This window comes from Trichoplusia ni, chromosome 5 (assembly GCF_003590095.1).
Source record: "Trichoplusia ni isolate ovarian cell line Hi5 chromosome 5, tn1, whole genome shotgun sequence".
Classification (NCBI taxonomy): domain Eukaryota; kingdom Metazoa; phylum Arthropoda; class Insecta; order Lepidoptera; family Noctuidae; genus Trichoplusia; species Trichoplusia ni.
The window spans coordinates 2,220,254-2,244,062 of record NC_039482.1 but is presented as its reverse complement, the minus strand read 5'-3'; the positions used below and the strand labels follow the sequence as shown (position 1 = coordinate 2,244,062).

General features: G+C 34.9%; 1 protein-coding gene across 3 annotated transcripts; it reads right to left on the bottom strand.

Moving 5' to 3' along the window:
- Window positions 1-1,019: 1,019 nt before the first annotated feature.
- LOC113494031 (histone-lysine N-methyltransferase 2D-like) lies at window positions 1,020-22,930 on the bottom strand. 3 transcript variants are annotated; one of them, XM_026872152.1, is made up of 12 exons: window positions 16,357-17,349; window positions 16,207-16,236; window positions 16,064-16,096; window positions 15,703-15,810; window positions 14,676-14,791; window positions 10,811-10,991; window positions 10,648-10,716; window positions 10,440-10,570; window positions 9,590-9,808; window positions 8,305-8,412; window positions 5,038-5,127; window positions 1,020-4,851 (listed from the first exon to the last, which is right to left on the bottom strand). In XM_026872152.1, the coding sequence occupies exons 1-12, from the start codon at window positions 16,439-16,441 to the stop codon at window positions 4,696-4,698; spliced, it is 1,326 nt and encodes a 441-aa protein (XP_026727953.1). In that variant the 5' UTR covers window positions 16,442-17,349; the 3' UTR covers window positions 1,020-4,695. The 3 variants fall into 3 exon arrangements, with proteins under 3 accessions (XP_026727953.1, XP_026727952.1, XP_026727954.1); XM_026872151.1 differs by lacking the exons at window positions 15,703-15,810; window positions 16,064-16,096; window positions 16,207-16,236; window positions 16,357-17,349 and adding exons at window positions 19,198-19,402; window positions 22,385-22,513; window positions 22,720-22,930; XM_026872153.1 differs by lacking the exons at window positions 15,703-15,810; window positions 16,064-16,096; window positions 16,207-16,236; window positions 16,357-17,349 and adding exons at window positions 19,198-19,402; window positions 21,386-22,368.
- Window positions 22,931-23,809: the final 879 nt, after the last annotated feature.

Genomic DNA, 23,809 nt, shown 5'->3' with positions numbered 1-23,809 from the left:
CATCCCCTATAGTTATTTTATTTAATTAACACACTAATCTACCTTTACAGGTTACTTAACCTAATCGGGTAGCTAGGACTAAACAAAGTTCTAAGTATTTATGTGAACTAGGGTTTCAAAGATTGAATTATTATGCACATAGTTGCAGGTCTAAATGCCAGCAACTGTTTTAATATGTAATTTCTGATAATTCTGATATGCATAGGCAATAAGTTAGCCCGATATACATGCCCATCATTGCTCGTCCCGGAATTGCTTGTTGCTTCATCCTCTTTTCTCCTAGATATGAAATCCTTACTATTTACGATTCCCATGTTTCAAATTTCTGTCTTTCCGCGATTTCTTGGAGTTCTCTGAATATATTGGTTTCCACTTTCAAAATCTTTGATTGATTTGTATCTTCTATAACTTTAAGTCCATTGAATTAGATGCATGTTATACTTGTATTTTTATTATTTATTTCATAATATTTTGGTTATCAGATTGGTTTTGGTTATTGACATTTTACACCCGAGGGTATAACTGCTAGAAACTCTGAAATTCAAAACGCCACATAAGTTCCCGTTTAATTTCTTAACAGATTTTATGTCAATTTTTTCAATTTATTTGCCCCTTTTTTTCCCATATTTTTATACACTCACTTTCTTGTTTGTATGTTTGTTTGTCGTGCCGGTTGGATTTTTGTCACTCAATTAAGGCACTTCTCGATAAGCTAGCAGGCTGAAATGTTCAGGGAAGCGTCCGAATTAAAATCCGATTGCTGCTGACGGTTGGACTGATTTTGATAAATTAATAAGTGACATTAAAAACGTGTTTTTAATTTATTAATTTTCCTTCTCAGACTAGACTAATAGTTTTATTTAGTTTAATTTTAGTAAGATTATACCACTATTAAACACCTATAAATTCAACACACCTTACTGCGAAAGGATTCGCCAATACTTTGGCTTACCATAAGGACAAATAATTTGTATCTCACTATTCATCGATAGCCAGGTAAAGGTAAAAAAACGACCTTAATATTTTTATACATTTATTAGTGATCATTCACGTACACATATTTGCATCTACATTACGTAATGAAAGCAAATAGTTTCTCCTAAAACATCGCTAAGAATAACTAATTAGGTAAAGGATATTTATAAAATAAACAGTAAGTTTAAATTGCCGTTATAACTATTTTTGTACACGAAGGTAAAAAGCACAAAATAGAAGCAAGATAAAGAATAAACAATTGTATTCAGGACGTAGAATCCAAGGTCCAGCTCACTGTGCGAGTACATCTTGTAATACATAATAATTTTGGCATAAATTAGTTAAAATGAGTCATATTCTACATATTATGGTCCATAAATAAATGACAATAAAGTTGACTTTGGTTTTAGTGGCAGAAAGAGCAATGATAATGCACGTATTAACCAGAAGCCTTAAGAAACCAGCTCTACACATATATTCTATATTTTATAAATTTTTAATACAACATACATATATAAATATATAATTTACTTTCAAAGAGCTATATCATTTTGATATTTATAGATACAATATTTATATATTTCTTCAGAAAATAGTATTCAGTATAAATGTGTTAAGGCCCTATAGTTTACGTTTTTTGTACAACTAGTACCAAAAGGAAGTGTGTATACTAGTTGGTCATTGTTTAAAAAAATAGCAACAAGGTTGCATATATTTTTACTACATTTTGAAAATATTTTACTATTATTTGATTCCCAATCAACTTCGTTTAATTATTCATGTCTTATATGGTTCGTTGTTAATCGATTTCAGGCCTACGTCATTGAAACTGGTGGTTTTAATTAGTCAGGCGATCCTGAATGTCTTAGTAAACCGTATAAAACAGAAACAATTGTAACCTCTTTACAAAGTTATTTTACAAAAATAACTACTCTTCACGAATATTATGCATCATAATATTCAGCACCTGTTATAGTCACATTCTTTTCAATTATGTTTATTATTACGTAATCGTACTACATGCACTGTTTCATAGCTTTTTTTATTAAAGATGTTTTTACTTGAAACGTGTTTGAATGCGTGCATTAAAATAAAAGGGATAGTGTCGAATCATAGGATGACTTGGTACGAAAAATTTTGTATAGGTTTACAATCATGTCCTAATATCTAGAGAAAATTGTAACCTTATAATATAATTAACATCAAGATATAGATTTCTAAACATCCATTACACATATAGAAAGTATTCGTTTAATTATTCAATAATATATAGATAGGGTACTGTAGAGGCCCGAATGAAGTTAATATAAAGATTTCGCAAATAATTGGAAACAGCATTATATGGACTGTTATCCAATTCAAACATTTCTTAGTAAAATCAATCGAGCTGATACAGTAACACATTAAACTATTATAATATTTGAGAAACATTTCCAGATTTCGTCTCGGCATATTCATTTTCCATCTTAACACATTTAAATCTCACATAAGCGAATCTTCTAAACCTCTGATCAAAAATTCATCATTGTGAATGTGAACAATCAAATGCCTTGCTTATAATCAAAAATACTTGTAGCCACATCTAAGAATATAATTTCAGTCTTAAATATAATATTTTTTCTACTTTTTTTTTTCTTATATTTATATTATATGTATCGTAAACCACTGTTGTCTGTTAATAATTACAAATCCATAAATCTTTGACGGACACGACGGTATCAACAACGAACGTCCATTAATACTGTTACTCTGATATCCGTCTTGTGCGCATGTAAGTAATACAATTTTAAATAGCTAAATCTTAAAAAGATGAGTAGAAATACGAATGTGAAACTTTTAATAAATATTACAGTACAAAGTAGACAATTATCTTGTATCAAATGTATAATATTAGGTCGTGAGAATAATATAAGCCCCAATATCACTTACACAGTAAACCTGCAAGACTCATTTATTTCAAAATCGCAGCCTCTAGCCGCATTCTATTTAAATATATTTCGATTTAATAAATACTTTTTGAGTAAAAACTTACCAGGGAAAACGCTTAATTTAATTTTTACAATTAATAACACTAAGACATTTAACATCGAACATTGATTGACTGTACGACAAAGCAATTAAAATTCTCTTGTGAATTATAATTGCCTTATCGTATCAGTATACGAAGTGCAAGTTTTTAAATGCATTATCAATATATCATCAATTTACTTTAATCTATAGAGAAATCATTTCAATTCTAATACAACAATTAATAGCCACTAAAACCTTGCCCTCGGGACATGCGTACTTAATTTAATCTTTGACTATTTTTAAAAGTAACTTAAGTTGAAAACATAGATTTTTTTAACATTTCCACGCATGTGATTATTTTTATAATACTTATATAGGAGAATGGTTTTCACGTGCAGACAACATTTACTTAAGTATTAAATACAAGTTTTCCAACGGCATTTTTAGATAAGTATATATTCCTATGAGCTTAATCTAAGGGGCTTGTCTTCTGGACGGCCAGTTAAGGCAAGCCAGAAGCTTTGCTCTCTTGTATACTAACAGTATATTTTCAGAATTACGTATACTATTTTATAAACATCAAAACTACTTGAGACGAGATCATTTAACTACATTTCAAATGTGTGGGACTCAAAACAATCTTATTTTAGGGTGTATAATCGCTAGTTATATATTGATACAACACATAACACCATTAGACCAGAAATTACCCTAATAAAATGTACCATTCTCCTTTAATTAAGATAAAGTATGTGATATTTTTAAAATGGTTATTTTCCATATATTTTAATCTACAGCAAATGGTCATCGTTTGACAACAGCTCATCTTACATACTACAAGACTATTTCATGAGCTTGCTAACATGAAAAGTTTAAACTTACAATTAATAAATAATGGTAACAAACAATTTATGACAATCATTGATAAATTTACAAATGTTGTAACAATATTTAAGTACTTACTTCTAAGAAATACACAAATGCCTGTGTCTTGTGCGACACACTGCCTACTGTTCCACAAGTATTTGTACTCGTGTTAAATGCAATATGACATTAAATTGGACAAAAATCATAAATATTCCTCCATTCCTACGTCTTTACTTTACATTCTTTACAGAGCTTACCCTACTCATGTTACAATCCTTGAAACTATTCACAACATTTATGACTTTTGTGTCAACAATTTCGAGATAATATTTACAAAATACACAAAGTAAATACTGTATACTTATTGCTATAATATAATACTATTAATTACATCTCTGACGTCACAATATTAGCCGGTGCTACCGACCGTCATACCAAGACACAAATCCATCTACAAGTTAAAGCTTTAAACGTCTTTCCCTCATTAAATGCTGATGATACGTCGATCATATTACCACACAAAACTTTTTCACTGCAGAGATATATTGTTTGTAATTTTAACGCAGTCGTTAGACCGGTACAGGGGGTTTACAAGGGCAGATTTTCACCAGCCGCGCGACCAAAGTCGTTGCTACAATGCTTTAGGGCTGGTGTTTTTAATCATCTGCGACCAGGTTTAACAAGCATTTAGACTTATTCCGGTTGATTTTCACCTGAATAAGCCCCCCTAAATAACTAATAATATTTAAATCACTGGGGAGAACACTGGTGTGTTTTCACTGTCTACTTGAACAAGGAAAAACATGACGGCTTGTGTCGTGGTCTCCTTGTTGGAGGCTGGTGCTAATATTGGAAACTTCTGGAAGCCTCTGCGTCCTGCCGGGTGATGTTGAAGGCCTCGGTCTTCAGGAAGTCGACGGTCTTGTATGCAGAGTCGGATTCGACAGCTGAGAGAGACTTGCCATGGTTGACGTCAACAGTGCTGCGTTGGTCTGCGCCCTGAATTACATACAAACAAAAATATTAATAAAACTCTTATCTTAAAAAAAAGCATACTAATACAGAAACACATTAACACAACAGTAAAATATGTTTTTTCTACTTACGCCTTACCCAGACTGAAATTGATCCTTGAAGTCTGTTAAAGAAATTATTAATTCTCACTTTAAAATTTGGAATAAATACCTTAGATTGGGGTGGTTTCGAGGTGTGGAGATCCAGATCAAGGTACTGCAGAACATCGGGCTTTGTTTCGTCAGCATGCTGCGAACCACCCTGCAATGAGAACCGACACCTTGTAACATCGTACTGAGTAAACAAATGCACACATTGACACACATAGAACACGTTACAAATGTATAGACAACCACATAGCGCTAAATTGTATGTAATTTCGCAATTGAGACGAAAGAAGCATAGCAAAATTAAGAATTAGGTATAATGTTTATATTTGCGATTAAAAGTCAGAATCAAAATGTTTTAATTCCCGAAAATTTAAAATTATTGTCTCTTTGTGCAGTTCCAAATTTCATTCCCATATAGAAGAACCGGCACCAAACTCCATATAAGTGTGACAAAAAGGTTTAGTTATTATTTCAGTGTATTTTTGTTTAAGGTGTTCTTAGGATTTCGTAACCAAAAGGTAAAAACGAAGCCCATTTTATAACTCAGAGAATGTTGTGCGACACCATCTCATAAACCGCGACAGGTAGACAGTTGAATTTTTTGGAGATGTTGTTTTTCTGTTGCCGCTGCAATATCAATAAGTAAATTCAACAATGAGATTCAGCAACGGTTGGAAAGTTCATTAATTTAATGCGGGATCATTTTTGTACGTAAATCTTGAGTCCATTCGTACGGAACCCTTAGTGTCGCAAGTCCGATTCGCACTTGAAGGATCCTCATGTTTCAGAGAATTTGAGATAAACAGCAAGACGATAACAACTCAAGAGGAGTAGCCAAGGGTAACACTTATGAAACAGTAGGCCTGGACTAGCAGTCTATGCAACCACAGACTTTCAAGGTCAAAACTCTAACTAGTTTATGCGAGGTGATATTTCACCTCATTTTTTCGTTAAAGTTCCAGGCTCACTGCAAGAACACCGAAGTACTTAGGGAATAGCGGCAGGTCTATTATCTGTCTTGCAAAATCCATTCCACAGCGAAATCACGATCATAAATGATATTTGGACGAAAGAAAATGTCAAAATGGATAGGGATATCGTGATTGCAAGATACATAATAGCCATGGGGGAATGAACTAAGATGTACAAATGCGGCGATTTCATGCAACAATATCCGATACATGTACCTACTGTCCGTTTTTTAATTCAAGTTAGCAATTAGACATTTGAAGCAGTCCATTTTTTCCATGTCGTTAATAGTGGATACTACTCCGAGGATGTCCGAAAGACCGAAAACGTCCCACCCTTAAACTGGTTTTAATTTATTTTTGCAAAGATTTACAAATTTTGTATTTGTATACATTTTTTTCTATAAATGTCATAGTGTCAATGTCAAGACTCATGTTCATTAGGTTTTCTATTAAAACATTTAACTTTGCTAGTTATTTTTAGTTGATATAATATTATAAGTACTTAGTTTACTCACTTTACCATAATTCAATTCGGACTATACATCATTAAAATGTACTATTTATGCCTATGATGACACTATAAAAAGCTCTAAAACTAGCAGTCTTACTATCCATATGCACTTGCCAAATTACTAACTGAGGTTAATAAACGGACTTTCATTCTAATTTAGTCTTTAAAGACTGTGTATGACGCAGTGAGATGTACCATGGCCATATTTTATTTATATGACAACCACAAAAACTTCCCTACCGCCCGTCTCAAAGTAGTTAGATGCAGTTGCAAAAGCGGATTAAGGCTCTACACGGCTTAGATCCGAGATCTCACTTATTCTTCTGCAATAATTTCGGAGTAATGGTTGCAAAAGATAAAATCCTAAGAAATCTAACAATGCAGGAAATCGGGAAAACGTTTAAGCGTTCATCTCGATATGATTCCAAGAAATCTAAGAGTAAAAGAAAAACTCGCTCGAAAAAATATGAACCCTATCTTATTGGGGCTTAGATTCAGATTTCGGTATTCTGTAACGTTGACTATAGGACATTTCACTGCGACATGTACACACCGCCGTGGCCGGGCCGGCTACTGCCAGTTTAGATGGCTCTCGCGTCGGAACGCTTTTGCTTCGGCAGCTGCTATGGTTACAAGGTTTCCGCTGAATTTCGTTCGGTTTCTGTTCTGTTTCGGTCTTTTTCTAAAAAGGAAACACAATAATCACAATACTGTAAAGGCTCATTTTCGTTGATCGTCGATCTCGCTACATACGGGATATTTGACATTGCTTAAGGCAACGATAACCGTTTCCACATGTCCAGATTATCCGCAGCAAAGAATATTATTCGTAACAAAACCCCAGCATCTCATTTGCTTTAATCTAATCAATGAATGTCATTAATTGACAACCCGGATTCGGAGACATCCCGTACGCGACAAAATCAACCATTGGTGAGAACGAGCCTTTATAGAGAGAAACAAACCAGGCAGATACTTAATTACAGCACAGTGTTAAGAGAATTAGAAAGTTAAGGTATCATGAGGCGTTGCATTTGCTCATGTGAGGCGAGTTAGTCACTAGCTGTTACTCAAAAATCTTGTTATCTCCGCCTCCGTTGTTTAGCTGTTGGAGGTCAGCACAAACACTAAGTACAACACCATAGTTTGTAAAAAGTTTGATTTAAATCGCATTTTTGCTTTGCCAGTGTTAATCAAATATACGCTGAAAGAGAAGGGTGTTCGGAGAGAAATGAAACACGTTTACAAGCTTCAAAAAGTCGCATGTCGTAAAACAATTTTAATAAAAGGTACACGTTTCTTTGCATTTTTATTTCATGTTGAACATCTTAAGCCACAATATTATGATCACGTCATGTTTCAATCTAGGTCGACCTGAGGAGCGACGGTCAATGTCACAGGTTATTGCTACTTCAATACATTTTCTGTGCCGCCTCCGCCGAGGATATTGCTTAAACAATATTCAAGTTAGTTTTAAACAAACAAGCATATTTTAACCTTTTCATGTTGATATTTCACAATTGAACTTAAATATTTGACAAAATAATAATATAATCAGTACTCACCAATAAACTACAGTCGATGATTCTTCAGTTTAGAAATAAAATCACTGTCATCTATCAATTGTTAAAGTCATTGATAAAAACTATCTACAACGATAAAATGTACCTAGAATTTAAGGCAACGTCACAGAGTTTCATTACAGGATACAAGGAAAAAATCTTGACGTCATTTTATACAGATTGCTATAATTATGATTATGTTTAAACCGTCGCGGTAAAGCCAGTTTAGTGATGTCTAAAAGGCCAGAGGTTAGTATTTGAATTGCTAGGACTATTGATTTTACCTGTGCCATGATGGCGTTGATGTGGCCAACGCTGACGCTTGAATGACGCGGCTTCAGAGCGCGGTCAACCGCGGGCGGCAGCGACGGGAGATTGCAGTACTGCATCGACTAACAAACATACATAACGGTCAGAAATGTTACGGATCGGACCTATTGGGTAATGGAACTAAGTAATTATTCGTGATTGATGTAGGGGCGGAGAATGTTTGGATCACTTTTGATTTTTATCGTCCGTTTTGTCATATTAAATGCATCCCAATAATTATTTTTTTAATTATGATTAACGTAAAACTCACGGATATCCTAGCCGAGCGCGAGGGTTCGATCCCCGCGTAGGACAAGCATGTGTGTGATCCAAGATTGCGTGTCCGAGTCTGGGTGTATTTGGCAAGTGACTTGGATGTTTGTGAAACGCCACGCGATACGGACAAAATTATTTTATGGAATCGTATTAAAACTACTTTTGACTTTGACTATCCAAAGAAAAAACGGATAATCAGAAATTATTTAATATCCGTAATTGTAACCGCAACCGAATCCGATGATCCTCATCCATACCATCTACCATATTAAAAAAAACTTAATACCAACATACAATTGCATCAGTAACCTACAAGTACGTATTATAAAGTTTTCCTCGAACTAAATGTAAAGAGATTAAGAGACCATAATCACATTGTCCTCGGTCCCTATACACCTTCATAACATTAATATAATTGTTTTCTAGTCCAATATGCAACCCTGAATATTGGTCTGGGAAACAATTATATTAATGTTAATAATGAAATTGATGCACATCAAGGTAATCCATGGATAATTCAAGGAATTTCATATTTATTAACTGTATCGTATTGTGTGGGACGCAATTATGCACTAAGCTTAATGAGTCCGCAGTTGTGTTTGTGTAATGTTTATATAATGAGCTAGTAATTATTTGGTATAGCAATAGATTGAAAATAATCCATGTATTCATACAACTGATATAAATCTTTCCCTAAATCTTGGAATGTTTGCAGTAAAAGATGAGTCCTTAAATACTCCTACCCCTCCCCAGTCCATGGTGTTACAAGTGCTGAAATGTCTCCGAAGAGAATCGTATCACTGATTTTTTTTTTGTCACTTGTACCAATTGAGTTCTGTTTATAGACTACAAGAGGTTGGATAAGGAAGGCTGACGACCGGGAGTTCTAGCGGCACTTGAGGAAGGCCTATGTCCAACAGTGGACCTTATTAAGCCAGACTAATGTCGATGTATCGACATATATTGCTGAAAGTAATTACTTACGGCATGTCCCGGTGAAGTTTCCTCTTCATCATCGGTGGTACGCAGAACTGGTACGAGCAGTCGCCCAGGCGAGGTGGGGGCTCCCTGAGACATACGGCGCGGGACTCGAAGCCGCTGCTGCTGTTGTTGTTGCTGCTGCTGTTGCTGGTGGAGCTGCTGCTGTTGCTGGTGCTGCTGTGGATGATGCAGCGGCGGATGTTGCTGCTGTTGATGCAGCGCCTAAATACGATATGGATGTGATATGATCGAATACTTTCAAATATGGAAAATGGAACGTCTTGGCAATTGAAAACATAATTTCCTACAAAGGAGTTTGAGTTTTGTTTTTGATTCTTGCCCAAATGTATTCCGCATTCATCTCCATCTGCACGACATAGTTTTCTTTCTTTTCTTGAACGTCAGAGATACGGTTGTATTGTTGACAATCCTGTACTATAGTGTATGTATAGGGTAACAATGATATGTATAACTGTACAATAGTTTCCCTATTAACGCAACCGGATGTACCTACATTGTAAATAAAGCCAAGACCTTTTACATTTGTAAGGAGATGTGGTTCCATGACACTTCTTCATGAATAAAAATTGTACTGTAAGTAACATTGTTGCAAATCTTATGAAAATCTTAATTTCAAATTGTATTCAACAACAGGGGCCGTGACGTTGTGGAATCGATCACTAAGGTAATGGGAAAAATTTCTGCGAACTTGGGATTATTTTGAATTCACCTACGTATTGTTATTGTTCGTAAAACCGTTGTCGCAAACGAAGGGTCACGTTACAAGACTAAAATAAAGACCACCATAAACATAATAAAAATAGATTGTTATTTAAGTAGGTATGTCACTTACATTCTCATGAGCAGACGTCTCCGGGGGTTCCTGAATCTTGGGACCTTGGAAGGGATCTTTTAGCGGGGCATCTCGTGTCCTAGTGGACAAGGTGGCAAAGGTTTTGGGCGGGCGCGGTGGGACTGGAGGGCCTGTAATAAAGATATTCACGATGTAACATATTTTTAACATTGCTCTATAAAAAAGAGTCGTGAATATGTTTATTTACCATCCTCGGATCCTCCATTCTTCTTGGGTGTCACGGTCAATTTCGTGAAAGACTTGGTAACGGACCAGTCTGCTGAAAGAATAAACATGTCATCATTTCAAATCGACAAAATGTTTCCTAAAAAACGTCCAAAACAATTTGGATTGCTTAGAAGTATACTTACGTATGTTCTGGTGACTAGCATGCAGCGACACCTCTTCTTCGTCGCTCAAATTGGACTCATTCTCAGACAGTTCGGCGGTGTTAAGCCTGAAGTGCGACTGGCTGGAGTACAACTGTTGACCCTCGATACGGGTACTCATCATAATATTCTTTGGGTCAAACGTGAAAGCCCGTTGCTCATCCTGCGACAGAGTTGTATTTTGAGATCGACGATGTAATTGGACTACGCAAGTTTTTGGAAAGGTTCATAATACCTAGGTAGTGTTAAACCCTTAAAGGTTAAATGGCAAAACAATAAACCGTCCACCACAAACCTTCATCAAAAAGTAAGATAGAAGCTGAAGATTCCTCGTTCACGCAACATAGAAGTTAGGTCAACACGTAGTTTCTACAGATTCGGCCTAACGGTGTTCCCATCTCTTCATCACTGATCCATAGAGGATCGGTGAAAATGGATTCCATTGATCCACAGAGCCGAGATGGAAAAGCTATGTCAAATTAACTACTGCACGGAGAGCTTACCACGCTTAATTATTGGGCGAGCCAGGTGACAAATTCAATCCCCGAATGAGTAATCCATTATTGTGCATCACAAGTACTTGTATAAGGTTAGGTTATCTTTATGACAGTTAATTAAATGTTTGTAACACACACAAAACCACCCTCTAAAACTTGCTGGTCCAATTTTGCATCGAATAATTGCTATTATTTTGCTTAGAATCATTGAAAACAAATGGAAACGAACTAACTTTTCCCGCCACTTGTTTACATGTCGTTATTGTTTCAGACTTAAATTTTAATTAAAAGTTAGGGCGAAACTGCGCATTTCATATAGCATTGAGTTTCGACTGCAGATTAATTGCTGTGTAGGTTACTAATGAACTTGGACAGCCGAATAACAGGATTTCTACGACAAGATCAGGGATGTAACTAATATGCAATTTCGGATACGGTAACGGATACGAATATTATTACATCGGTTTTGGATCCGATTATAGATATGAAATGACTTGAGATTATCCGCTTGTTTGGTATTCCAGTGAAGGATATATTTTTCAGTTATTGTGAGAATAAACTTAAAAATGCATGGAGAAGATGACATGTGTGGGGTTCGGCGGACAAGAGCCAGCCATCATTGTTTGTTTCATTAAACCTCATCGTTCCAAATGTATCAGATAATTTTATTTTGGATTCGGTTTCGAGTAATTTCGTATCTTGCATATCCGATAATTTCGACTATGGTTACGGAGCACTACAACGTCCCTGAGGGCTATCGAGTTACGCATTAGATGCCTTACCCAGAACTATCGATCAATAGACTGATCCTGATGCATATATGTCATTATAGTGAACAGCTGTCGTCAGCCAAGATTGATGTGCAAATTTACACAATTATTCAATACCTGACGTAGGATGCCCACGACATTGAAAAATAACTCTGATGATTGAAACCGTAATTAAATTATCAATGAAGCAAGAGCTTTCCATTAGCTTAAGGTCAAGAGCGAGTCCACTTCGGTACTAATAAATAAATAAAAAATAAAAAGCTAATGTAGTTTTTCCGACCGGTCAGTGGCTAATTACAATAAAAGCTTTCTTTGACGATTATGAGAGTATAATACTAGGTATTAACAATGCGTCATCTAAGCCGTTACGATAAATAATCTGATGATTCGTGTGTTTTGCGTCCCCACGAGTTCGCTGAGTTAGCTTCTGGCTAATGGGAAATAAGGTTGCTGAGACATTTGAAGATATTGCATTTAAATTAATGTCGCTATAGCATTGGCCTATAACGCCAAAAGCAAAGAGCGCGAAGGATGCAAGTGTAGCTTGTATCAATAAGTAGACGAGTAGAAATGTTCATTAAAAAATTGCGTAAACTTTTAGTCACAAGAAAAAGTTTTTATTCAAGTCTAACAGAAGAAGGGTCGAATAACCCACCCGGAAGGAGCGCCCACCCCATCCTCCTCGACTACCGATCGGATACAAAACTTTATTCCCGCCAAAACACTCCGTTCAAGGCGCATCTTTGTCTCCATTTTTTTACTTCCCTTTATTTCCTTAGTATCGAGAGTACTTCAATAAAAAGTAAAAAAACAGTTGGTAAATAGTCTTATATAACACTAAACAAGGCTTCCAAACAGTAAACACAAAACCTGCATTAAAATACTTTCACACTAATGCAACCGATCAAAATTACATTAAACAAATTCGTATCCATTTTCAATAATGAGAGTCGACAAAATCACAGTTCAGTAATTTAGTAGTGAAGTGAAAACGACGTGGCGTGGGGTGGGGGGTGGCTCCAGCCCAGCCTGCACATCCAATGCTTTGCCTACTTGCATCCCGCTTTTCCATCCCAAGGCCCGAAATCAATACTCCCCCCACCCTCACGAAGGGTGGCGCGTGTTATTATGTACTCGTATTACATTACCTGAAAGCTAGCAAGAATGCAACTGTAATTTTTTAGTGATAAATATCTAGAAACAGTATCGCGACTACTACGCAGTTTGTATTGCGATGTAGTCAAATAATTCATGCTTTTTGGTGAAATTAAAAGGTTTTGTTTTTAACTGTAAGTTTTAGTTTATGTATTCTACGAATCATCGATTATACTGTGTACATTACTTTAGTATTTCATTTTTGGGAAAACATTGAACAAAAAATTACTATGTCAACATCGTGGTTCATTCCTGAAAGTTCGGCAAGTATTCGAAAGTTTGTGAAACTCCCGCCGTTAGACACACGCTTTCAGCGCAACTTTCCTTGCCTCACCTAGTAGTTTCCTTGAGATTTTAATTAGTTATTCATGCATGACCTTCAAATCACAGGTACATACGACCTGGAAATTCACGGTCACTGGTTCAACATTGATTTTGTCCCCGTCGATTTTAATAATCGTTACAAACTGTTTACTAACATTTCTTTATTCTTTATAATATTTATCTAGACGGTTTCCTAAAAGTTTATCTTTGAAGGTTGCTAGATCAATGGATATGGTTAAGAAAATCATATTCGACGGTCTGTTAAGTCGTTAAGTAGCCGTTGCGGGTTAACAAGCTAAGCCAATCCAAGAAGGCGGTAAGTGCCGCGTAGTACTTGTGCACCACACGCAAAGCATGAAATTCTGAACTATGTAACTAAACAAGTTTCAACAAACTAACAAACAAGGTCCCGGAGGGAGCAGACCCGAGCTTGTTTGATAACTACACTGTTGTATTCTGCTTATTCTATATTCCTATTACACAAAGTTACACTTCAGTAGCATGTGTACGAATAAACTTTTCTATTTCTATTCGCGAAAAGATACGTTACACTCTGAAAAGAAAATGCACAGCTTTTCCTGTACCCATCGCGTAGTTGAAAACTAGGTATTACGTATTACTTGAATTCATGTTTATTCAACCGTTTTCTTAGGAACATGCTAAAGATAAAATCGATGACATACTTTTAATGTTTGTTGCGTTTGGTAAATAAATGCTACAACATTTAAAATGCAAAAATGTGATGCGATTTCCGGCCTGATAAGAAGTAAAAGGTCTACTTTTGTATAATGATTGAAAAAGCAAGTTGATACAAACCCTCAACAATTATCATGATACATTGTAACCATGATGGAGATTAGATTCAAGGTCTTAACCTAATGTTGTAAAGAACATGCAACACTCTACAGATAACCGCGCACAACAATTGCAGCCGAGTACAAATTACACACGACCACGCTGCCAGTACTACTCCTTGATCTATTTCAAGACACATTTCCTTGGTTGACTCGAAGGGGACTCGTCGATACGATCTTTAGGAGCACAACAGAATGAAGGCAATTCTCCTGTTATAGCTATGAATAATTTACAATATTGACTTACTTGTGCGCGCACGCCGGTGATGCATTCGGAGATGGGTATGTAGGGGCCGGTACCGTCAGGACATTCGTAATGGTCGGTCAATGCTGACACAGTGGAGACGTTGTTCTGATAATTATCTGAAAGGCAAGATACAAATACAATCACAAACAAAATCTAAAGAGTGTAAATCGACGGATTATTCTCGAACAAGTGTTCTTGAAAAGTTTAAACATTTTTTTCACTCTGACTCTCAATTGACTTGGAGTATAATATATGCCCGCCAATATACACTCTTTCAGGTATTGCTACGCAGTTTTCGCTTACGCCAAATATAGGACAGACAATGGCTATTGCTACTAGCATGGCATGGACATGGCTGTGCGGAAGATACACATACAAAACATTGACATAAAATTCGCTTCACTGGCTAACTGCTGGTAAGCAACGGTAAAAAAAATATAAACAAAAGTAAATCTAGTGCAAAAGTTATACGCTATAAGCTTGATCTATAGTCCGTTCACATAAAAGCGAAACGAAAATAAATCTACATATAACATATAGTTTATTGTACCTGGTTTGGAACTAGGCCCTGGTTGAGGTTCAACTAAGGAAACATATTTATGATGTAAACAAAGTCATGGAAAATATTATTCATTTAAGTACTTAATTATTTAATTGCGCCTGCGCATCAATGTAAGACCAACTTTCATTTCATCTACGTTTTGGCAAAACACGGAGTTCAGTCAGACCAATATACTAAATATCTAGTAAATTACTTAACAAGATTTTTATCTAGCCTAAGTCTAGCTAGCGTAAGGTGTCCAACACAGCTGGGCTATGGCCTTCCATAACTAGTTGAATAATTCCCTGATTCCCCGCGCCACCTCTAACTAGCCCTCGCGACAATTTAAGGAAAATTTATAAAACAGATTCATTAATAAATATTTGAATGTTCCTTTCAACATTGGAAGAGGCGAGGCTAGTCCAGCTGTCGGACTTTTTTAAAAGATAACTTATATTTGATCTGTTTGTCCATTAAAAACAGTACCGTGAGCGCGGATACATCGCAAGCCCTGTTCTGGCGGCGAGGGGGTGGCGCGGCGGTAGGGTTGCCCCCGCTTCGCCGAAACGTTGCGATGTGTGAGATGACCCTGCCCTTGAAATTTAGCAGGAACTTGTTTATATGCATCGACAGGAATATTTCAATAGTATTTTATTTTAAAACAGCCAAGCAATTTATATTTCGACAAAGGCACTTATACTATAAATCTAAGTACGTATTCATAGGTAGTGTGACCCAATTAAAATATATATATTTTTACACTACGTCGCAATTATTTGGTTAACCTAAAACAAAGAACGCTCAGGCCAAATTAAATTTGTCAAATAATTCAGTATAAAATTAGTACCTGAGCGGCGGCTAGGTCCCGGCTGTCGTGCAGCTACGAATGAGTTTAAACAATGAAATTAATATCAAACGTTTTGGTAAAATTCACTAGGCAAATTCAATTAAAAAAACAAATAAAGAATTTAATATGAGTTTATATAGTACCTGACAGACGACGCGGACCGCTGGGGTCAGCTGAGACGGAAAATTACAACAATTAATTGAGAACTTTCATTAAATCAACACATTAAATAACTAAAAATTACTACGAAATTAAAACACCAACTATTGGTCTATTCTATCTATCTTTTTTACCTGAGCGACTCCTCGATGTCAAACGTCCAGCTAAACAACAAGAAATAGATTTGTAAACCGAGTGACAGAAGCAATTATATTTCATCGCAAAAAATATACAAAATCATATTTTACCTATCTGGCGACTTGGTCCTGGTTGGGGGACCACTAGAAAAACAATGTAACTGATTAGATAACTGTGTTATATACTTTAAGAAAGAAACTTTATCATACTTCTAAATATGCATTCAATATTAACACCAAACATTAAAATACCTTTACCTGTGTAGCAATACACACGCGGCTCTTGGATTGCTTAGAAGAAAAATCCATAATAAGTTACACGTTATAATAAATTAAATTTCAGGAAATATTTCTGTAGTAAATTTTACTGATACTGGCCCATATCAATGTACCAAAAATACATTTGATTTAAGCCAGAAAGTAGAGAAAATTATTACCACGACTAAGTATCGGGTTTCAAAGGATGTAATAAACAAAATTATAGTTTTGTAAATTTTTACCCAAATGACGGCAAGAAGAGCGCTCGCGGTGGCCTAAAAAATATTATATACTGTCAATAATTTTGAAATTAATTAAAGTGTGGATAAAATTATTATTTTTGTTTCATAATTTACCTGAGCAGTGACTTGGTCCTGGTTGCGGATCAGCTTGAAAACGAAATACGAAAATGTTGTTTAAATGTCAACAATTAATTGGTACTATTTCAATAGGTCTTATTAATGCCGTCAAATAGTACTTATAAAAACTAATTATAGTTACCTGAGTACTGGTTCGTTCCAGAGTGGATAACCACTAAGAAAAAAACAAATTAGTCAGTATCTTAGGTAAAAGCGCTTATACATAGAATGATTATAATAACAAGCAACTATCTCAAACGTATCATTCAATTTATTTATTCAGTAATGAAACTAATAATGTTATAATATTTGTAAATATTCGTATTATAACATGTCTGGCAGCACGGATAGCCGAGTGGTTGAGGTCACCACGCCAAACTTACTGAGCGCGACGTGTCGCGAGTTCGAACCCCGCGGAGGGCAAGAATTTGTGTGATCCACGAATGCTTGTCCTGGGTCTGGTTGTCTTTGTGCATGTGACTTGAATGTTTATTAAAATCCCGCGACACAAAGATTAAATTCCTAATTCGGGAGTCGTTTTTTAAAACAAATACAAAGACTTTCAACGATTATTAAAGTATGAAAAATATCTTAATATATTAAAACTCTTTGATATAAACGTCGTTCAATTACGAATTCGACGCCTCGATATTAAGTAACGGCTAGTTTGAACCAAACGGTAACACATGTTTAGCAGTTGTACACGTGGTATAACCGGCATGTGATGAACCGATGAGAATTCACGATCAAAAGATATTGCATAAGCATATTATACAAGTTTGAGGACTAATTGTAGAACTAAAATACATATACAATAAAGAGAAAATTACCTAATTGGAGCGACCCAGGTGGCGGGGAGTCGTCTGGGAGAAAACAGTTTTTGTGATTATACAATAAGTCTATACTAACAAGTACTTATGTAAAAAAATATAAGCATGTCTCAATATTTCAAAATATTTATCAAATTATTTGGAATTTAAAAACGCTTTTGTCATGAGGTCCAACGTTTTCAGTCTGTTTCCTTAACTGATGTCCAATCAATGACAAGTATCATCTTGTGAGAATGCGTTACATATGAAAACATATTATATTAGGTGCATCTATTATTCTAGCTATTATACCTGAGTCATCACCGTTGTCAAATGGGTTGCAAGGAGGCGTTGCTTAGAAAAAAATAACTCAATTAGGCTCCTCGTAAACGAGTCAACATAAGTTAGTGATACTCGACAATTCTAGTCTGTAAGCGGCGATCGCCAAACAAAGTAAAAAAGAAGTCCGAACGCGTTGTTAGCGATTGAAAGTCGTCGAATATCAGACTAACTTTATCTCGTGTACAGAAATAATTAAATCATTTCAATGTTATATCTGTGATCACAATTAACTTAACCTCAACTAGAAACAGATTGTTATAAATAATTAAATACCTTTGGAAGCACTACGTCCTCGTCGCTTCTTAGGTTTAGCTAGGACAATATTAAAGAGATTAATAAAATATCGGACAAACGAAATATTATATTCATCTAAGTCGCAGCGCGAAATTGAAGTTTTATTTTCGCAATACTTTCTTGTAACATGCGCCAGCAAGCGAGGGAGGAAGATGGTACGTGAAAGCTTTTTTATTTTTACTTACTGCATGTTAAAAGTTTTTTAAGGTCACATTCAACGCAATTATGAAAATACAATAGAGCGGAGCTTAAAGGCCTTGTTCGCGAGTCCCTGAACGCATTTTTCTTGTTAGTTGTCTAAGTGCCTCTTGCACTATTTACAAGGAAATTAGATTTCTGTTTAGACAACAACGTGGAGAAAAATCAATTCCATGGAAAATTTTCTAAGCACTATACTTGAGCACGTTTACATTGAAATATTCATAAATTTAAGAAAATAAAGCTTTTAAGTCGACTATGTAAAAACGTGTATGTTTATTATGTACAAAGCTTATATTGTTTTATATTTCGTGACTGTACAAAATGTTTCACCTATGTTCAAAAATAAGCACTAAGTAAGTACTACATAAGTGTAGGTGACATAAATTGCACTCAAATCGCGCTTTACACGAGTTTAGGAGAACATCTTCGCTTAAGAGACAATGGAGGTCTACCACGAGCCTGTTTCGGAAATAAGCCGCTGTGCGCCGTGAGGTGCAGTCTTAACAGCACTGTAGAATGCTAATTCAAGGGATGATGGTAGGCCTCCTGTCGACGGTTACAAACTATGTACTTACCGACGACCTTGACGGGGGATGACTCTTGTGTGGAGCGCAAGCCGCAGACTCGGCAGATGGCGTCCACCCACTTCTCCATCTCGGATTCGCAATCAGCTTCGAGGTGATAAGTGCGACGCTGCGTCTGGATTGTAAACACGGATCCACGGATCTTAGGATTGAATGGAGCGTGACTATTACGTTCCATACGCAGCCCGGCATCCACCTATAGTGTAAAATAACTTTTTAAATAACTACAACCTCCCGAAACCTATACAACGTTTCTTTTTTTTAATTTAGGTCTTTCTAATTCAGAGACACGAGTTATTTTTAGTAAAACAAAATATTTAATAACATAAATATGCAGCAAAAGCGAAAAACCTATTTCAAAAAGCAGGAAAACATTGTCTGTATTCAGTGTAGGTGTATTTATTATTAGACGTTACCTAATTAATGTTTTAAATTTGTTATTTGACTTATTATTTTTTACCGAATATGCTGTTTAAGTAGAAAGTCGAAAAATGTACGCGTAGCTACGAGATATTATTTGAACAGTAGGTGACGAAGTGTCAATTACCTATGCAACTTAGGAAATAGTTAAGTAATGAGAATTATTGGCATTAATATAAAGCATTAATCATCAGTTCAATGTCTCGATTCGTGACCTGAATTAACAGAAAACAACTATACGTAAGTACAGCGTTTTTTGACGACCAAGTAAAATTATGAATGATCTTGCTTGATACGTAGGCAAACAACAGACTATACTTTAATTTGTAAAATAAATATTTTCCTGATAAATAAGTTTTTTTGACGACTAATTCTTTTTAAACTAGCTAAGTAAGATCTAAAACGCGTACCTGAATCTCTAGAACAGATCAAGTACCAAAGGAAAAAATTGAATTCCCCTTCATAAACAAAACACTCAAAGGATATACTTTGAATACAGATAATGATTAATATTTATGATAAAGTATAATTTGAGTAATACTCTATTATCACAGCTATATCATGTTTCTAAAAACATGAGTAATGCATCCATCCACAAAGTATAAACAGAAATCAAATGTCACAACAATCTATTTTGCTGAGACAAATGTGTGGACGTCGATTTCTAGGATAATGTGGGCGGATTTATAAACCTTTCTATTCCTGTAATAAGCATATTTGTAACGATAATAGCCGTAATTTCTTTTGTAACTAACCAAAGAAATTCGAGCCTGATACCTCTTATTCAAGTATTTGATGTATAAATAATCATTTTATCGATAATATCTATCCTGAAATCTTTGTTACTAACGAATGATTCAAATTAAACGAGGATTCCAAGTTGTCGCGTTTATTATTATGGTAAACAGCGGGAAATTAACGCGTGACTCGCCGCAAGTTTAAGGAATGAGGTTTAATACATTTTTGGTCCTGAATTTATCAATCAAAATTAATAACTAAATGAAATGAAGGAGAGGTACTTCAGGCTTGTATTAACCAGATTATTACAAAAGCGATAAGATTTATAGACATAGTAGAGAAAAAGCCATAGTATTTGAGCCCAACCAAAACTTTCTTTTGGTTCTAAATTACATAGGTATTTTTTATTAATTTAATCTACGAATTCATGATATACACTTTAGCTAATATGAAAGTAAAGAGGTAAAATACTTGTAAACAATACTGCAACTACAGCTAGTTTACTTACCTAAGTCCTGATTCAAATTTATTAAGGGATATAGGACAAATACTTAACTCTCACTTCACTGAACTATTTCCCAATTTCTGATCACAATTTTAAACTAGATCATAAGTGTATTTTCCATAAAGAAAAACAAGAAAACACTAAGAAAGCATAATCATTTTACAGCAAAATAACAACGGTTAATTCAGTAATTTTAGTAAGTTTTTTTTATAGAAATATTAATATTATTTAACTTTTTAGTAATTGTTCTATTTGTTTATTCACACCCATTAAAATAATTTCAAAAGTGAATGTTAAAGAGTAATACTGATCACAAACCGTAGAAGCCGGAGAAAAAAAAACCAAAAAATTTTAAATATTGTAAAACAGGAAAAAGGAAATATTAAAGAGTATTAAAATAATCCCAATAATTTAAAAGAAAAATCACTTTCATAAAAACTATTTTAGATAAAAAAGATTTTAAGTTAAATTTTCATTTAGCACTCAAAAACCGTACAAAGTATAAAGGTGATTTACCAGGTATTTAGCAATTTAGTGATTTGAATTTAAAACACTCATTTAAAATCATAGAAGTACAATAACTAAAGCTGAAGACAACAGGGTAGAGAATTCGAAAATATATTTTCTAGCTCTCCACACAACTGTCTCGTTCCAGCTCCAACTACTGACTGCAGGCTCCCCCTACTGTGCTGGCCTTTATATATGCATCTGTAGTGCCAACACATTAAAGGTCACACACACACATCCATAATAGCCTGTCTTTTGTAGGGGTAGATTAATTTAGCCCTTACAGTATAATCATTTAATTAGGTAAATAATTATCTCTTTTTTCATAATTTTGCTCAACCTATCTTTTTTTTGTACTGGTAAAGGGTCATCTAGATCTTTACACGAAAATTGGTTTTTAGTGTGATTCTGAGTAAAATGTGTTCCTTAGAAAATATTATTGATGAATTTGGAGGGATTTTATACATCCCGCATTAAGCTTAAAGCATGAGTGCCTACAATATTATTGTTGGAGTATTTCTAGACCATTCTTTTGAGAATATCAGTTGAAATTTGAGAGAATTAACTTATTGGTTTATTATATTAATAAAAATAAGGTTTTTATAGAACTAATCACACCTAAGTTGACTTTTAAGCTGATGTTTTAAGACTTTTGCTAAGCAGAATACTGTACTAAACATATTTTCTAATATAATTAGATTTAACAGTAATTTCGTAACTTTCGTAATTTTTGCCTTTATGCTGAGTCCTGATTTGGACAAAACTTAATACTAATCAATTACTTAAGACATTTTGATGACTGTGTTTGTTAGATTTGACAAAGTATTAGGTACTTTTGTTTAACCAAACTGATGCATAGTTAGTTTTATGGTTAACATGTGGTTCTACACATAACTTTGTTAGTTGATTAAATTCTACTAATAATGTTAGCATTCAGAAGTGATAAGCAAAATTAGTAAGTGTTATTCTGTTAGTATTTTTTGATAATTTTTACGTCTTGCCACTTACTTGTTCGCACAAATCAAGATCAATGGTGCCTTTAAGGCGCCGACAGTTTCGGTCGGCATAGTAATCTAAGAAATATTGCCCTGGAAGCTCGCCTGACTGCCTTAAGGAAAACCAGCGCCTGCGCCATCTCTGTAGGAACCAAAATAAACACTTCATAAACTCGTTAAGTATCTGCCTACTTTCCAAGGGCTTTGCCACAATTTAGGGCATAACCACAAATAAGGACACTAATTCGCTACACTTACGGTAGAATATTTGGGGGAATTTTAATATCAACCGATACATTCACATGCTCTGTAAACAAAGGTAAAATGCCAAGCTGAACTTGAGCTCACCGTTCTCCAAATACGCCTGTTCGGTGGAGATTTTGTCAGCCACCCCTCGTGGACCGTGTTTCTCGACATTTTTGCTGATTTACTTAATATCAAAATGAAATGAGTCACATATTATCACTGTTTGGCGACCTCCGTTCTTTTACAAACGTTCACCTCACCACGGCACTAATATTTTTCTACTTTTTTCATTCAATACAGAGTACCGGTGTTGCCAGAAATTAACCACAGGCTATAAATATACGCAAATGTCTTTGAGTCAAGGTGACGGATAAGTAAATTTTTTTTTTTAAAGAATTTATAAACCACTTCTTAACTGAGTAATTATTGCTTGTATACATAAATTCATGCTCTCCTTACAATGTCTTTCGCTAATTATCAAAATCTCCTTATCTCGATATCTCCTTAATGAGCTTATCAATTAAAAGTATTTTTTTCTGTTTTGTTGGGTAAAATGATGCTGAACTATATTGTTCTTTTGAAAACATATCGTAAAATTTTGCAAAATAAAAAATCTTTCTCTTTCAAGATTAGTGGCACTTTAGGTATTCACTAAAGTGATTTTTTTTAATGTTACCACCATGATGTTCGTTTAGGTTTTAAAAGAATATTTGTTTTCGGTAAGACATTTTTTTCTCTGAGCACAAATTGGTCATTTATGTAATATATTATGACAAAAATGAATTCTTTCAATAAGCATAATATGCCTTATCCGCATATGGCATAATAAAATGGCAACATTGTCTTCGTTAGCCATGGAATTTATAAAATCTATAGGTATGACTATCGCCCTGCAACAAGCTTGCGTTATAATATAAATATACGATTCAAACATGGGATTTATTTCTCTTCCAAAATTTCAAGATCTCTAGACCAAGAAAGTATCACAGGAACGTACGCGTTCAGTACGAAAAAAGGTAGTTTTTTTCTTTGAAAAATTCCCTTTATTGGCTCGGCGGCTCGTCTTTAATGACTAAACGAACCATACTGCAAACTTTCCCGCAATTGGCCAGCGCCTCGCAATGAAAATTAAATACATTTTTCAATGTTTGAGGCTACAATTAAAAAAACAAACTAGAATCCTAGTAGCTAT